The sequence below is a fragment of the Balaenoptera musculus genome, chromosome 3, assembly GCF_009873245.2.
Source record: "Balaenoptera musculus isolate JJ_BM4_2016_0621 chromosome 3, mBalMus1.pri.v3, whole genome shotgun sequence".
NCBI classification, from domain to species: domain Eukaryota; kingdom Metazoa; phylum Chordata; class Mammalia; order Artiodactyla; family Balaenopteridae; genus Balaenoptera; species Balaenoptera musculus.
This window is the reverse complement of record NC_045787.1, coordinates 12,018,001-12,036,531: the sequence shown is the minus strand read 5'-3', so window position 1 is coordinate 12,036,531 and position 18,531 is coordinate 12,018,001. Positions and strand designations below refer to the sequence as shown.

The window sequence follows — 18,531 nt, the reverse complement described above, 5'->3', positions numbered from 1 at the left end:
TTCAAACTGTTTCTGGGTGGGCAGGGCTTTGTTTCTCCTTTATCATCAAACTACCGAAATGCATAAAGTTAGCAGAAAACTCTGACCACTGAAACCTGCAAGTCCCTCCTCACAGCTTTCACATGAGACTATTAAGATTTTCTCCTCTTTCTATCCCACTCTGTTTCCTCAATTGCTTCACACTTTAAAGGTTTCTGGAGTTGAGATCACTCATAATTAGCACCTTGTGCAACATTCCAGCTGCCTTGCCAAGATGCCAGGCAAGCTGGGGCCTCTACCTTCCCTTGTTGCCTTCACTCCTCAACAGAGACTGTTTCTAGATTAAAGGGATACTATTTCCTTCTTAGAAGCGTCAGTGCAAATCCCTACGAATCTAGGTTTCCTCCCATAACTATCCCTGAGGAAGCTCTAGTAGTGTTCTTCCTTTCAATTAAGGCAACCACTTGTGTCTTCCTAGTGGCCCGAAGTTCCTGAGCTTTCTTCCTCTATGTCTTGAAAAGGTGTTTCACCACCCAGGCTTCCACCACTAGCACGTGAGTCACAGCAATTCACTTACCTTTCGCTGTTTTCCAAGCGTGTTCACTGAAGCAGGTTTGCCTGTCTGTGGGCATGTGGAGAGCGTTAAGGGCACACATCACACACTACCTCTGAAATAAGGTACTGTGCCCAGCACATCAGCAGATAAAGCTGACGTGAAGCCGAATCCATACAAATGACTTAGTAACTGTGAGGGACACTGGAAACCATACCCCAAAGCCACTCTCCCACCGCAGCCCCGGCTGGCGGAGCCTTGCCCCTGCCGCGGAGGCTGAGGACCCAGACCTGCCCTTCCCCGCGCCCCTGAAGCCAGGGTGTGGGCGGGCACCGCCCTCCTGGCCGAGGGGACTGCAGGGAAGCGGGCTGGGCTGGAGGGACCTTCTGCAAACACTGTTGCCCCGAGAAAGTGAGAGGACACGACACCGCTATCCTGCACGCGTGGGACACCACAGTAGAGGGGCCGGCGCTGGGAGCTGCGGCACACACCTGGCAGCCCAAGGGGGTGGCCAGGCCCAGCCAGGAGCCCACCCAGCCCTGACACCACTGTGCGGCTGGAACTCCCTATACTTTGCAATTCCCTGTGTTGTGAGAAAAGAACTCAACAACCCCTGATGTCTAAACCTGAGAGTCAGGCTTTCTGTTACTTGCTGCCAAAGCATCCTAAGTGGAATTCTCAAGTGATGAGGAGGAGGGACAGGAGGGGATAAAGAACAGCAGTTGTCACTTACGAGTCCCTACAGCGTACCGGGCCCTGTGCAAGGCAGCTAATATGAATGATCTCATTACACCATGAAATGGCCCCTCAAGTCCATACTTTTATCTCCACTTTACAAATGAGGAAAGTACGGGACGAGGAGGTGGAACAGCGTGCCTGAGGTCGCACAGCGGGCTGAGGGCTGGGTACTGAGCGCAGCCGCGGACTTCAGGGCCCCAGCGTCCTCCCGGGCTCTGCCGTGTGAACACAGGGCTCCGGGGTGGGGGGGCGGTGGTGGGTCCCAGGCACTGACCTTCTCGGCCTTCTGGTGGAAGACGGACGACATGTCCAGCAAGGTGCTGCGCTCGTCCAGGGCGGCCGCGAACGCCTTCCACTCCTGCTCCAGCTGACTGGCGATCTGCTTGATCTGCTGGGAGGCATAGTGGCCCGACTCCACCAGGCGGTTGGCCACCGACATGATGCGGTTTATGTTCACGTACACGTTCTGCGAGGGGGGCAGAAAGGGGGGCTGGTCAGGGGAAGGCGCACGGGCCGTCTTCCCAAGAAATGCGGAGAGCGCTTGCTGAAAAGTCACATTTTAACAGCAGAATCAGCTGGGGGGGTAATAGGACATGTGTTTTGCTATTTGGATTTCCATAAGCCACAGGTACTGGTTTCAGTTTCTATTTTTACAACTGCAAAATTACAGGTCAAATAGCTGGGAGGGATACTGTTAGGCACAAAGCAGTCACACACACAAGTGGGTGCACACAAATGCGCCATGACTCGCTTCTTGGCCTCAAATCCTGAAAAGGGTCCAGATGGCAAGCCGTTACCCAGAACTGCAGGAACCCACCACTGCAGTTTGCAACTAGAAGCCAGAAACTACAAACTATGTACTTAGCCACCAGAGGCTATTTTGTGTGAAAACAAGCTCTCCTTTCTACATAAGCCCAAGTCATCTTTCTGGTGCCAATAGAAAATCTGTAAATGGATTCACATTCACCAAGGAATATGAACTGGGGTACGAACAGAACAGTGCTGTGTTCAAACTTTAAATCACACTTTTCTACTGTGTTGCAATCTCTGTCTTCAAGTCCACTAGCTTGCTACAAAATTAGGGTGCAAGGTTTTAAAAAAAAAAAAAAAGCATTTTTCTTGCAAAAGGAGTTCTCACTGTGGTATTTCCCTTCCCACCTTCAATCCTCTTTAAGGGTCGCACTGTGGCAGAGGCAGAGTGAGGAATGCACACCTTCAACAAATCCCAGGTTGTCGCTCTTCATGTATTTATTATTTATTATTTTTTGCGACGCATCACAACACTGCACCTTGCAATGGGTCTCCCCAAACCGTAGACTTATCTTTGGCTCCTCCGATTCTTGCCCCTAAATCAAATCTAATTATCCAACCTGCCCAAACTCCTCTCCAGTTTTCCTCCTTCCTGCCATGGTCCTCCACTGGCTCGCACTTGGACCCCTACATGAGCCTTGTCACTGTCACCGAGTCTCCAGCCCACCCAAGTACGCGTCCTAGAGAAGGCACTTGTTGTTCTGCCTCTGTACCTTCATTTACTCATTCCTTTCCTCCATTTCTGACCTAAACCTAAACTAGGTGGAGTCGCCTTCATCTGGGTTTAGAAAGCCAGACGCCAGTCTCGGAGGTACGTCTCTGGGCTGCAGGCTCAAATCAGCTACCACACGTCCGGGTGTCTGCAGCGGCAGGGAGGGGGTACTCTGTGAGGCTGTGACAGTCAGTCAGGGCCACAGTCCATGGGGAACTGGCCTCACTGCCTCATGTGGCATTAACGCTCTAACTAGCATCCTCTAGGTCAAGAGCAGCGCCTGCCCTTCTCATATGCATTCTCCCTCTCTGCTGACAGGTGACCACATTCATTAGGTTTTGCTTTCTCTGTGTCCTTAAAGAGGAAAATCCACCCAAAAGGTCTGTTGGGAAGAGCTTCAGCAGATGCCCTCTGTTAGCATCTGGAGAAGAGCTGCCCATCTGGATGGCTCCACTGTGGGGCCCACGGAGGGGGGTCCTTCCCACTTGATGCTGTTTCAGGGCCCTGGATTACTTTCATCCCCTCAAACACACTGTGCTCCGCACACAGAGGACTGCTCTATGCTTTATGCCTCGTCCATACCTCTGTCACTTACTGCAGGAGGAAGGAACCACGTGGCACACAGCCCAAATGAGCGCGTACACAAGCACGGCAACGTACAAACGTACAATTCCCTACGTTAGAAGTACCTCCACCTAGACTCTTATCGTCATAGCCTCTAAAAGTACCTGTGACAGGAGAATGAGCTCGACTGTTGCTGCCCCTTAAAATGCTTTCTTAAAAGATTATCAACTTTGCTTACTGATATCTAGTACTTTCATTTTCTTTGTCAAAAAATGTTTAAAACACTGCAGATAGCACAAGAAAGGGCTGAAGGTTAACAGGCCCCAGGGTTCTGCACAAATAAATAACGTCCTAGACAGATACTGAGGACTCAGGGAGGTGTTGAGAACCAGGGGCTGGTAGGCTTGGAACGCGCTCCCAATAGCTGTCACCAAGCCGTGCACAGGGTTACCACATCCTTTTTGAATTAAAATTTTTACTTAGAGAAGTGATAAAAGTATATCATAGAAAAACAGAAAATATACTTAAACCTAAAAAAAAATCACCCATACTTTTAAGAGTTTCTTACTTACTATAATATACTAAAAATACTAACAGTATCTTTAATTAGATGATAACATCACTGATAATAACTACCATTTATCAAGTACTTACTTTGTGTTCAGCACTCTGCTTAGTGTCTTACACATACAGAGTAAGTAAAATAATATAACACCCTGTTAGGCAGAGATTATCCCCACTTTAGAGATTAGGAAACCGAGGCTCAAAGAGATTAAACAGACTGCCCAAGGTCATGCGGTAAACAAGAGTCAGAATTAAAAACCTCTACATTCATAACACACACGCCTGTCTTCCACACATGCTTCCTCTTCTGCTGATTCCTAAATGTGTCATAGTAATGCTGGGGGGAGGGAGAGGACCCTTTCTGGTCATTTCTAGTTTTTACAAAATATATTTTAACATTTCAAGTTTTTAAAGTATGTGATATGGTGGGCTGAATGTGCCTTTCACCATAGTAGAAGTTTCAGAATATTCTGAAAAATTGATAGGAATTTTTTTAGGAAGAAATTCTTCTAAGACGCTTCCCCAAAGGCCCACATTTGCGTTCTCCTCACCTCTCCCCAGGCTGAATCATTTAACCCCAAAATTCTCTTACCTCAAACTTAAGAACAGTATCAAACTTTTGGGATAGTGTCTATTACAAACATTTTATCGCTGAATCTTATCTTTGAAACTACCCAAAGTGGAGCACTTTGTGGACTGAACTTTAATTAAATGGCATCTTACTGAACTAATTTAAACCAAGACCCCGCCTTCATATCGTTTCAATGCTCTTTAACGCACGTTACAAGGCTAAGAGGGTGAATTCTCATAATTCTGGCTCAAAGTCCACGCCACAACTCTGTCTCTAAGGTGAAAATTTCTAGAATAACTCTCTAGAGAAGTAACCATATACCCTACAGAACAACATATAGCTTTACTGTAGTTATATTAACTCCAAAAATGTAATAAGACTGTTATTTAAAATTCATTGTTGGGTTCTTTTGGGGTGTTTGTTTGCACTGTAGTCTCACAGCAACCCCTGTCTAATCACAACAGGCCCAGGGCATCAAAGGGAGCCAAAGGACTCCAGGCACGGCTGACGTCCAGACCTGACGCCTTCCGTTCATCTTGGGAGGGCCGCTCATGTTTGAGGAGCAATGAAGGATGCCCTTGAGGTGAGCAGCAGACTGGCTTATTTCTTCATCGTGCAGGCCAGGCAGCCAGCAAACTGACAGTGCGTTGGTTCGGGAGACTCACTCGGCCTCTGAAAAGCTCTCCGGAGCCCCAGCGGGCTCCCAGGAGGTACGGCACAGAAGCCAGCCTCAAAACCACGCACGCGGAACGGGCCAAGTAATTGGTTCGAGTTTCACTGGTTTGTCTGTTTGCTTGTTTTCGCTTTTGTTTGCTTAAAACTTAAAACAAGCTACGTAAACGCTGCTCCCACAGAGAACTTCCCGCACCTGGAGGTCAGCCGCTGCCGCTGAACTGTCAGAAGCCCCCGCATGGGCTCCCGGCAGTGTGCTGGGAATGATCTGTGTAAATACCTCCCGTTTTATACTTTCACAGGCAGGATACCTCTGTTCCCACAGGATCTTACCATGCAGTTCATGGCAAAGTGGTTGTGCTGTGTCTGAAGCTCCATTGCATGAGGATGGCTGGTCCCAATCTCAGTGTAGCTGTTCAGAAACAGGCCCTTGTTGTGCGTGATCCAGTCAAACATCTACCGGAATGAAGAAAGACAACCTGGAATCACTCCAGAAAAAGAAATGACTGGCGCGGCTCCCAGCACGGGACCGAACCAAGAAAGAGCGGCGTCTTTCCTCTGACAACCTCTCAGGCGCCAGGGCCCAGAAGATTCTCGACTTCTAACCAGTCAGCAGCTCTGAACTTGCAGGAGCTACAAGAAAATCTTATCTAGTGCGTTCCTTTGACAGATGAGGGACTAAGGAGCAGATAAGTAAAGAGAGGTATTCAAATCCCCCAGGCTAATTAAAACTCTAATCTTCTGACTCTCAACCCAGTCTCTCTGCTATACTGAACTACATCATTAGGCACACTGCTCTGCAAAAAAAAAAGACCCATTAGGTGAAGTTACAAACTTACAGGTTTCTGGATGGGCTTTGCTGTGACCACAGATTACTGACAGCAATTCCAATGACTAAAAGATTATGCCCTTTAGTGCAAGAATAAAAAAAAAAAAAAATCCCTGTGCAAATGCAAACAATAAAATTTACCGTAAAAATAAAAAGAAATGGGGAAAACTTTAACAGTGACGTCTCTCTTAAGATTCAATACAGATGCTACCTGGAAAAGGATGTTAATTTCACTGTTCCCAGGAAAACATTTAAGGAAAAAGAAATGATTATCAATTAGCACTGCTTCTGTGATGTGAATGAGACTTCCAGGGACAGTCACCTGTTTGTCTAGTAATTGAAAGGAAGATTTTCTAGTGTCTTTGACAAGGCACTACAGTTGAACCTTGAACAACACGGGTTTGAACTGCACAGGTCTACTCATACGCAGATACTTTTCAACAAATGAGTACCTATATTTTCATTTTACACATCTTTAAATTAACTAGGTGTGGGGAAAAGTTGTGTTCAACTAGAGATCACGACATATGGAATCCAAAGGACTAGAGTTGGAGTCCTGATTCTATCCATACTGCTCCAGCTTGCTGTCCTCGGTGAGTCATTTATCAATTCCTTTGTCCTGGAGGCAGAGCGCAGTCTGGATTTTCAAGGGCACAAAGCGTCAGCATGCCTACCCCCTTGTTGTTCAAGGGTCAGCGGTACTTTAAACATAAAGAGAGGTTAAAAGCTTACCAAATAATATTACTGGAAAACAGTGGTGGATTGTCACCTTTCAAAAGGTCCTTTTATATCAAAGATTTTTAATGTTTTTTAACTTTACAAAAAATTTTCCTGTCCATGAAAAAAAATTCAGTAAGCTCAAATTAAGAGGGATCAATTCACTCATGTTCACGGCTTGCAACGTATTCCTGTAAATAAGTGTCCTGCTTTCACGTTGCTGAGACAGACAAGAGCTCACTTTGGCCAGTTGGTTTGACTGGAGCACGATAAGGAAACATGAAACCATAAGTAATTATTGCCTCTATTTCCCAGAAGCTATTATTTTTAATTCATTACTCGCCTTTTATTGTAAAAACATACTCAACAGTAGATCTGAAGGGTGTTTTCGCACTGGCTTTTATGAGTGGAAGAGCAGTTATTAGAAAAATACTCACATGGACAACTACTGCTTTCAATAATATATCGTACTAAGTTTTCACTCTTTTAATTGAAAATATTCTCGTCTATCTTACAGGCATTCTAAACCAAACTATTAGTAATAAGCAACTCTAAGTTTCTAGAAGAGCTCTGCATTGCACAGTGAGTAGCACCCGAAAGCAGACTGAGGGCTGATCTCTGAACCGACACTGCTGGTCTCCCCCCGACGCCATGCGAGTAGCTTACCCTTCCCCAGCCCTTTCACTCTGCCCTTTCTCCTGACCAAACCAGCCTCGGCTGCTGAGACCCAAGCATCCAGGAGGCCTCCCTCCGTGGCGCATTTCAGCATCCCTCCCCCGCCTTTTACCTTCTCAGCATCCTGTTCAAACAGCCTCAGCTGAAAGCACTGGTCCAGCTTCAGCTTCCTCACGTGCCACATCTGATGCAGGTGCTGCCGCGTTGAATGCAGCCTGTCCAGCATGGCGGACACCTTGGGCAAGAGGCTCTGCAGGTCTGCGTTGCCTGACCCCGAGTTCTTCTTGGGAAAGCTGTCACTGCTCTGAATCCTCTGCAGCAGCTTCTGTCCCTCTAAATCCAAGTCCTCTATGGGGGCCTTAATCACCTTCTTCTTCAGCTGGGAATGTTCCTCGATCATATTCCGAGCCCCCTCCAAATCCTGAGGCAACTCCTTCTTAGCTAGGATGTCCTGAAGTTCCTCCAGCCGAGACAGCATGTGGGTGGCATTGCTAATGTAGTCTTCAAAAGCAACTCGGATTTCAATCCATTCTTCATGGTTGTATTCCAGGCAGCCGTCAAATTCGGGCGTTAGCTGAGAAGGGTCAACTACTTTGGTAAGGCCTTCTAAAGAGACCATATTTGTCTTAAGGGGAAAGAAAATCATGTATGAGAAGATGAACCAATCTTATACCGTCTTATCATAATGCAGTTTGCAATGCTTAATCACAGATTTTCAAACTTAAAGCAAGTAATCCATTTATAGAAAACGTAACATACCTTGTTCTGGCCCCATAAAAACAAATGTAAATGAAAGAGGCATTAGTACAGTCAGTGAACGACAAATCCATTAGAGCAACACATATATGTTAGTTGCAATACCCAAAATTATAGAATCATATGAATTTCAGGACAGCTAAAGATATTAGATTTCTTTCCAAGAATGCGGAAATTAACCCACTATCTTAGGCACATTAGAATATGAATGGCTTTTTTTAAATGTAGAAAATACACAAGGGTTAGCAAGAAAGCTGGCAGAAGCTCTTCTCTCAAAGTTGGAGAGAGGGAACGCTTCATTCACTGCAATAATCGGCAGCGATTCTGAGCAGTGCAAGTGTTGTACTCAATAACATCATCGACTACATTCCAATCTAACAAAGTTTTAGTCAATTATAACCTGAGCAAGAAATCTTCATCTCATCCTATCAGAAGATGACGCGGTTAATATAGTATTATGCCTCAAGGAAAACATAACTGGGGGTGAGGCGGGGGGAGTTAAATATGAAGACAAAGGAAAAGGAAAAAGATGTGTGGCCTAGAACCAAAAGATAAAACAGAGAAAGGCTCGTTTAGCCCCATCTCTGTCACCTCCAGCCTTAGAGAAACCTACAACTGTATCTCTGTGCTGTTTGGCATAAGAAATGGCAAAAGGCAGCAGAGTGGGAAAGAGGGGCAGCTCCTACTCCAGCACTTTTGCCTGAAGTGTGACTGCAGGTTCATCCCTGTCTCGTCTGCCCAGACTTTAATAATGTCCATGGAGACAATCGCTTCACAGACAGAAGCACGTGATAATGTACAGACAAGTTCAATAGAAAAGCCAGTGCAGGAAAAACTTTTAAAGGCCCAGAGGGAAAGATCACAATTAGACACGCAAAAACCTGCATACATTATACCACCACATCGTTATTTCTGCTTAAAACGTGTATCATTAAATACAACACACTCTACATTCTGCGTCAAGTGAATAACTAATATAATATCCAACAAACTGTCCTCCAAAATCACTTCTTCTTGTGTGTGAAGATAAAGGCTTACTGGTTTCACCTTTCATCTACACCTCTTGGGTGTAGTTTCAAGTTCAAATTAAAACTAAGTTCAGATTTCAGGTTGCAAATCAGTACCATGGATTGAGAAATTTTAAAATGCAAGTAATGTACCCATGAAAAGAAACTGAAAAGTGTAACACGTAACATAAAGTTTAAGAATTAATATTGTGTGGTATGTTTAATACTATTATTGTTGTTAACCTTGAAATACGTGAATACATTCACTGAAACCTAATGTTTGGGCAAAGTGGCTAGAAGAAGCGATCTATTCAACTAAAAATTATTATAATTTATTGTTAGAAAATACTTAGATTTTATTACAGAATATGGCATGAATCAAGTTTCCAGCTGGCCAGAATACTTTCTCCCCATAACCATCTGATGAACCCAATTGCATCAAAGCCTTGTCAGAACCCTGGTAGCTTAAGGAGAGCAGTTTCCAGGGGAAAGGAGAGTAAGTCAGCTGGTTGAGGTCTGTTTTACACACTATCTGAAAGACAACGACCTTGTGTGCTAATTGAATCCAGAGCCCCACATAGGTTTTCAAGGAACCTCTCCCTTTTCATAAACAAGAGACCTGACGTGTGAAATACATGGCACACCATCCTCTCCAGGACACGATGAAAAGTCCGTCTCTCCCACACATTTTCCTCAGGAAATGTGAAGTTGGGCATTTCTCCCTAACATTCCCTTATTTCCAAGGCTGAGGTAATGATGATGACTCTGAAGCCACCTAAAGCCACTTGCACTGAACGGTAAAGCTATTTTATCCCGTGAAGTAAAAGGAAACAGGCTTCTCTTTCTAGGACGCATGCTTTACACCCCAGGAGCCCCATTACCCAGAAACAAGAGGCCTGGAACCTAAACCCTCCATGGGCATAACACCCACTGGGATAAGGCGAGAAACAAGCCTAATTGTGTTATTTTACACAATAACTAATTTTGCATGTCATATGTACGTCAGATATGCAGTTCTTGTTGAATACGTGGTTTTTAAAAATCTATAACCAGCCTAAAATGGTGACGTTAAAGCTGTTAATAAACCACACCTACTGGTTTAGTTGGTCTGGCTACACAGGGAAGTTACCTCAAATTCAAATTTAGAACTGCCAAAATTAGTCCTCTGTTTCTGCCAAAAGTTGTCTGGCTTGATTATCAGTGCAACGTGAATGCAGCAGGGGAAGGACTCCTGCAATATCTTCAGCAGAGGCTTGATAGAGTCCCACTTGGACCCACGCATGTCCACGATCACCGTGAATCCTCGCTTGCAGACTTCTTCACTGCAGAGAAAGAAAGGACAGGCTGAAACCACGCAATTCACACCACTTTTTCTGGTCTGAGTCCTCCTGGGCAAGGCCGATTCTGCTTCCGTCCTCCTGCTGCCTGCGGGGCACCTCCCTCCACCCACCGCCTGGCTGGCCGGCACTTGTGCCCAGGGAGCTGGCGGACAAGAGATCATTACAGAAAGAGCTTAGGTCTCACCCGTGGTTCTCACCCTCCCTGGTACCTTAACAGAGCAGACTGACTATTCACGCACAGGGTTCAACCTCAAAAACCTTCAAACTTTTTCTTTTGTGTCCACGGTTTTGCATCTTGCCTTCTCTTTAGAAGAAGAGCAATGACCGTCCTGCCCATTTCTCTGGTCTTTTGTGCGTTAACTGATCACACATGCTGTCTAGTAACTGTTAGGGCCACTAAACAGCAGGGACAGAACCCCAGCAGCACGCGCAGAGCAGTGAACAGCAGTCACGTGGACTCTGGGGTCACAGGAGCTGACACCACCTCCACCGGCGTGCTGGTGATAGCAGGAGTTTTTGAATGTCCCAGTTTATTCCCCTGAACTTGTCCCAGGCCCCTGAGCTACCTCAGAAGTTCTCAGGTGTGGTCCACCCGCCCCCGGGGATCCTTGGCACCCTTCTGGCGGGGTCTGTGGGGTAAAATCTAGTAATACTGAGACTTGTCTATCTTTTTCAGCTGGTGGCGCACAGGCCACAGTGGACACTGCTGGCTCTTAGCACAAGTCAAGGCAGGACTAGGAGTCACGTATTCTTCCTCTCCACGTTCTAGCTGTTAAAACAAAAGAGCCAGTTTCTCTTAAGAATGTCCTCGATGAAGAAATAAAAATTATTAACTTTATTATATCTCAACCTCTGAGTACACGGGAAATATATAGAAAGCACATCTGCAATAAAGAAAAAACAGAAGTCAGAGTGTTCATAAACATGGGTTAAAAATCCATAGTCTCCCTTCACACTACATACAAAAATAAACTCAAAATGGTTTAAAGACGTAAATGTAAAACATGACACCATAAAACTCCGAGAAGAGAACAGAGGCAAAACATTCTCTAACATAAATTGTAGCAATATTTTCTTAGATCAATCTCCCAAGGCAAAAGAAACAGAAGCAAAACGGTGGTGGGATGAACTGGGAGATTGGGATTGACATATATACACTACTGTGTATAAAACAGATAACTAGTGAGGATCTACTGTATAGCACAGGGAACTCAGTGCCCTGTGATGACCTAAATAGGAAGGAAATCTGGGAGGGAGGAGATATATGTATATTATACATATAGTTGATTCACTTTGCTGTACAGCAGAAACTAACACAACATTGTAAAGTAACTTATACTCCAATAAAAAAAAAAAAAAAAAACCCTAAACAAATGGGACCTAATCCAACTTAAAAGCTTTTGCACAGCAAAGAAAACCATCAAGAAACCGAAAAGACAACCTACAGAATGGGAGAAAATATTTGCAAATGATGTGACTGACAGGGGTTAATATCCAAAATATACAAACAGCTCATACCACTCAGTATCAAAAAAACAAACCACCGAATCAAAAAAAAAAAAGGGCAGAAGACCTAAATACACATCTCTCCAAAGAAGACATACAGCTGGCAACAGGCAGATGAAAAGATGTTCAACATCACTAATTACTAGAGAAGTGCAAATCAAAACTACAATGAGGTATCACCTCACGCCAGTCAGAATGGCCATTATCAAAAAGTCTACAAATAATAAATGCCTGAGAGGGTGTGGAGAAAAGGGAACCCTCGTACACTGTTGGTGTGAATGTAAACTGGTGCAGCCTCTATGGAGAACAGTATGGAGGTTCCTCTAAAAACTAAAAGTAGAAATACCATACGACCCAGCAATCCCACTCCTGGGCATATATCCAGTGAAAAGTGAAAACTTTAATTAAAAAATATACATCTCCCCCAATGTTCATAACAGCACAATTAACAATAGCCAAGACACGGAAACAACCTGAGTGACCATCAACAGACAAACTGGGTTAAGAAGATGTGGTACATACACACAATGGAATATTACTCAGCCATAAAAATGAAGGAATATTGTCATTTGCAGCGACACTGACGGACCTAGAGATCATCTTACTAAGTGAAGTAAGTCAGATAAAGACAAACATTATATGATATCACTTATATGTGGAATCTAAAAATAATACAAATGAATCTATATACAGAACAGAAACAGACTCACAAACATAGAAAACAAATTGATGGTTACCAAAGGGAAGGGGGTCGGGGGGAGGGATAAATTAGGAGTTTGGGATTAGCAGGTACAAACTACTATACATAAAATAGATCAGCAACAAAGATTTACTAGCACAAGGAACTACATTCAATATCTTGTAATAATCAACAATGGAAAGTAATCTGAAAAAAATATACCTAACTGAATAATTTTGCTGTACACTTGAAACTAACACAATATTGTAAAGCGACTGACTACACTTCAAAAATTTTTTAATAAAAAATGTCTAAAAATAAAGTGAGACCATTAAAGACAGGAAAAAAAAAATCCATAGTCTCACCTAAATTTAAGTCGAAATTAAAACCCATTTCACACTCTCTCGCATGAGCTGACTCCCCTACCTTCTCCCTTCCCCCGCCTCCCTGCCCTCCCCACTCCCTCACACGCCATTCCTTTCCTTATCTTTTGATTCACACCAGTAGAGTAACGGACACTCCAAGTTCCTATGACAACTGCATCAGTGTAAGAGGCATACTCCCAAAAACATTCCAAAAAAGCCCGTGGGGACAGAACCCGAGTAGATGGCGGTTCACAGTCCTAGGAACACAGTCCTGAAAGTCCTAAGGAGAAAACAGACTGATCCAACACACTGGCTTATCACCCCAGTGTGGAAAGCTGTGAGGAGTGATCTGATTAACTTCTGTATGAACGTGAACTGAAAAACAGTTACCACTTGGCTCAACACCCCTCGTGCTGTCACTCCTCCGGTCTCAAGTAGGTCCTGGGCCACGATCCAGGGAGCGTCTCGGGTCTCCTTCACAAATCCTTAGAGGTAGCTGGGCACTCCCAGAAATGTTTCCTAAAATCCCCCAAGTCACTGAAATGAAGCATTCTGAACTTCCTCAGGTTCTAAAGGAGCTTGCCATCCTGCAAGAGTCCATTCAGTAGAAACTTCTGGGCTCCAGAGCTCCCTGGGGCTGGACCTGCCTGAGCAGGAGGACGTCGGACGTCTGCTGCCCGGCTGGGACCTTGTGCTCCAGACTCTCACGTTCTGCTGCCGTGCACCAAAGACAGCAGGCTGTCAAGCAGTAGGTTCTGCTGTTGTATGAGCTGCTGTTTGGTGCCTGCGCTTTAAGCGTCGGTCTTCCCCTACCAAGCTAAATTCTCCGGCAGCCTTTCTCCTCACATAGCCCTACACGGCGTGTACATAAAACCACAGAGCCCCTCCACTTGACGGAGCTTAGAAGGAATCCTGAATAACTCCAGGCTTAACAAGAGGAACAAGCTGGAGAGAGACACAAGCAAAAGGTGCGCTGAGCTTACACCGTTTACGGAAGGATTAACCAGTCACCTGCCTCCGCCTTCCAACTGTTCCCACCGGTGACTTCCGAGTAAAGCAAGCAGCACACCAACTGGGCTGGGAGTGCACATCCTTCGCACCCATCTGTCTTTATCAAGTTAAAAGCCACGCATTATTAAGAAAGCAGTGACTTGCAAACATTACCAAAGCCAGCTCTATTTCTGAGCATCTAATGAACAAGTACAGCTGCTACAGAAGGGCTCCGTGCCACGCTCTTCCTTCAAGACACTGCTCACTGGAAAGTGTGACTTATTAACCAGGTATTTTAGCAGTTTTACCTAAGAGCCTTATTTTAGCTGTGAGTTTTTTAAAATGTAGATAAAATTAAGGTCCTTTTTCAATTCAGGTGTCTAAAAAAGAAAAACTCTCCTTTCTTTAGTTCCTAGATGAAAAAGGTACCTTTTTATATGAATTCATGAATGAATCAACTCAAAAGTTTCACATTATTTCATTGGTGACAAAAGAGAGCCAGAGTGGTTTATCCATTTAGTTGCTATAAATCATTCTAAAGAAGCCAAAACGTTCTAGAACATAATGAGTATAATTCAAAAGAGCAATAAACACCTAGAGATGCACCAAGACTAACGTGATTATCATTTCTGTGCAGGAGTCCCGATTACACCATGAAGAAGTTCCGCTATGACTTTTCTCCTACACATTTAAGGAAAAGTTCCCTTGCAAATTAATCATATGAAAACCAATCTATTATTCTAATTGTTTGTTTGTTTGTTTTTTAAGGAATGGAGAGGGGAGGGAAGGTGGCCCAAACAACAGTACTCAAAACTAGTCACCACTCTCAGATCACATTATGTTTAACTCTGGGGGCCACATTTTAAGAGGCAAAGACAATCAGGAGGCCACGCAGAAAAAAACAAACAAGATGATCTGGTTCTAGAACACATGGCAAAAAGAAAAACAACTGAAGGAAAGTCGAAAAGCAAATACGAAAGATGGACATTACTGTACTACTTCTGAGACAGCTACCATGAGTCAGAAGCTGTGCTGGGCATGTACATAAATAATCTTACTTAATACAGTGATCCGAGAAGTACAGATTACTATCACATCTCGTAGATCAGAAAACCCATAAAACTAAGTAAGCAGGTCAGTCCGTCTGACTCTGACCCCCAAGCTTTCCCGGATGGCACACTGCTCCAAACCTGGGAATGTGCAGCCCTGTAACTGTCTGGCTGCGGGGCAGCCAGAGGCTATCATCACATCGCAGAAAGCATCGACAGTGGTGGACAGAGAAAGGAGTCCCACAGGACACCCTCCCCCTGCCCCTCCCACTGCCCAGGACTGTGTATTTCACTCTGAAACTGTAACAACAAATTATAGACTCAAATAAAGAACAAGTGAACCCACAAGTCCCAAAAAATTCACACACCACTAATCTGATGATGATCACCGATCCCATTGTTTGGCTAAACCAGAGCGCTCCCACCTCTGCAGCCTTCCTGGAGGCACTGAGGCTCTCTGTCAGTCGCTGTAGGACCTGCGGTGGACCTGGAGAGGACTCTTTTTGTGGCCACTTCTATTTGGACCACTGTGAAACCTTCCTCCACTATCACTTGGCAAATGCATCATTTACATACAAATTAATCCCGTCTCTCTCATTTGCTCATTAACCAAGAACAAGAAACTGGCACTGCCTGTCACTTGAAATTGTAAATACAAAAGCAAATCCAGGCAATGAAATGAACTGACTGTGTTCAGTGCTTGGAGGGTTACACTACACACTGAAGAACTTATGAGAGAAATGAGAGAATATTTGGGATTTGCTATATTTTCTTGGGAAAGTAGACAAGATGGGCAGAATCCAATAATCATTGGAGCTGGATGATGGGCCCGTGGGTGTTTGCTTCTCTCTAGTTTTGTTTACACTCACGATTCCCAGGACAAAGTTTTGTGTTTTTTTTTTTCAGTAGGTCATCCAGATGATTCAAAATACACCTGAATCGATTTTTTTAATGATATCAATGAAAAGAAAAGTAATTTTTTTATATTTATAATCAATATGGATTTCAAAACCAGAAAGCAAGTTGCCAAAGTTATATACAGAATTCCAACGATGTAAATGTTTTCTAAAAGATCACCTGGGTGAAATTCAACTTGTGTTTCATTAAACTATACACCAAGCATCATTATGGATGGCAGGGATTTGTTTTTTCACATCATCGTCTGTATCTATTTCTTTTTCATCATTAGCACAGCACATGGTACATAGTAAGAGCTCAGTAAGTAGTGGCTGTAAACTATGTTGTTATTTATGTGACAGTGAGTAGTAAATAACTTCTAAAACTCTTTCCAACTCTGTGATTTCAACAGTTCAACAGGCCAAGAAAATATCACAGTAAGAGGAAAGGGAAAACTTTTCCACATATTTAAGCAGGGGCCCGTTAATATGTTACTGATGATTTGATGTAATAGCTTTCCCACAAAGGATACCCTACAGAAAAACCCAAGAACTCCCTCTGAAGCTCAGACCATCGACGCCAAAGCTGACCTTCCTCAGCCACAGTGAGGATGGGTTGCCAGAGGACAGTGCTGTTTCCCTGGCTGGTGTCAACCCAAAGAGGTTGGGGGAGAGTCACAAGACCTGCACCGTGGGCGATCTGTTACACTTACCTCAAACTTTAGAATCCATTACGCTGGACCATCTTTTATTATTTTCTTGCACAACATGTTCCTTACGGTTACTCTTTAGTCTATATTATGACCGAGCGTCCTTTTTCACATGCTCGTTTAGTCTCCTAGGAAATCCCTCTTCACTGTCGCACGTCAGTCGTGCCCTGCTTTAGCACACCCCCTTCTGGGGTGAGAGTACCTCTTCCTCACAGGGGGTCCCGCTCCGACCCCCGGCACACAGCCACCTCTTATGCCAGGCCTGGCTGTATACTTGGATTATATCAGAGCAGTATTTTGTTTTCCAAAAATTAATGTTAACCATTAAATGGAGATGTTAATGTGGGGGGAAGGGGAGGGTTTCCTCTACCAGTTGTCAGCTTACTCTGTAGGTAAAACCTCAGTAATATGTTTCTAGAGCATAAGTGAAGATGCCAGACTCCTCAAGTATACACACTGGCCAACTGCTGTTAACTGTTCCTCACTTCAGGGCTCTCCAGAAAATAAAGCCTTGCTGTTCCTTGTGTTCCTCGGCGTCTACGCTAAAAATCCCCCTGGCTGTCACTAGTGGGTCGCAGATTGAATGAGAGTTCCCACACTTGATGTCCTGGCACATTAGCTGGTAGGGATTCTGAATGCCCTGCAAAGTTCACGCTACAAATCAACCGAATACTTCCCAAGAACTGAAGCGCAGCACGGAGCCAGAAAGGTCCTCTCGGAAACCACACTTCTTGGTGAGCCTCCGGCCCGCCAGGCCTCGGTTATCAGGATTGGGCCTCGGTGATCAGGACCGTCTCCGCTTTAGCTCCGCCTCGGGCACCACGTCCCAAGGTCCCAGCCCAGTGGCCAAGCCACCCCCATCGTCACCACACAAGGCTCCTCACTCAGAACACTGCCCTTCTCGGCCCCGCTCCCAGGAGGGTCACAACAGGAAAATACGGAGAAAGGTCACGATTTTAACTTGACAGCACTTTGCTTAGAATCCAGGCTCCTGTGGGCTGCTTCCTGGGGAGTGTGTGCAGCGCTGCACCTCTGGGACGGGGACCAGACACGACCACGCAGGACTCACCTGGGGATACAGGCCAGGTAGGAAATGAGCCTCCGGAGGTCCTCCTGCCGTATCCTGTCATGATTGCTGCGGGCCGGGAAGGTTAGGATGGGACCCCCGCGCTTATCTCTGCCACCTGGAAACAAACATGTGGAAGAGGCTCAGACAGAAACAAGAGGAAACAGGGCTCTATGGGCCACAGGGCGCCCAGCATCGCAGCCCACCCACCCACTCTCGCGAAGCTGTGCCCCCAGCCCTCCTGGCCCGGCAGGACCCCGTGAAAGGCCGGCGCCCCTGGCTCCGCTGAGACAGGCAGCAATGCCATCCCTCCCAGGACGCCGGTGACAAAGTTTGAGTTTTGCACACCACATGCAAGGTATCACAGAAGGCCTTGGCTCTTTCTTCCAGTGTTTGTTCCCTCCTTTATTCAGTTTCATGTTTGGAGAGAAAAAAAGGTTTCGTGTATACGTGCTTCCATCACCTTAAACTCCCACCTCCGGGGACTTCCCTGGTGGCACAGTGGATAAGACTCTGCGCTCCCAATGCAAGGGGCCCAGCTTCGATCCGTGGTCAGGGAACTAAATCCCACATTCATGCTGCAACTAAGGAGCTTGCTGCCCGCAACTAAGGAGCTTGCCGGCCACAACTAAGGAGCCCGCCGGCCACAACTAAGGAGCCCAAGTGCTGCAACTATGACCCGGCACAACCAAATAAATAAACAAATATTTAAAAAAACAAACAAACCACCTCCTCACGCCCTCTCTCTCTGTCTCCCTCTCTCTCTCCCCTCCACACTGTCCC

The 18,531-nt window shown here is 45.2% G+C and overlaps 1 protein-coding gene across 5 annotated transcripts in view; it reads right to left on the bottom strand.

Annotated features, from left to right (window-relative positions):
- TRIO (trio Rho guanine nucleotide exchange factor) overlaps positions 1–18,531 on the bottom strand; it is a 380,384-nt gene that overhangs the window by 214,829 nt on the left and 147,024 nt on the right. For all 5 annotated transcript variants that reach the window (XM_036848900.1, XM_036848904.1, XM_036848901.1 and 2 more), the window contains exons 3-7: positions 17,752–17,866; positions 10,277–10,469; positions 7,497–8,009; positions 5,497–5,619; positions 1,545–1,736 (exon numbers count right to left, since the gene is read on the bottom strand). In XM_036848900.1, coding sequence (XP_036704795.1) covers positions 1,545–1,736; positions 5,497–5,619; positions 7,497–8,009; positions 10,277–10,469; positions 17,752–17,866 — 1,136 coding nt within the window. The remainder of the gene's footprint in view (positions 1–1,544; positions 1,737–5,496; positions 5,620–7,496; positions 8,010–10,276; positions 10,470–17,751; positions 17,867–18,531) is intronic.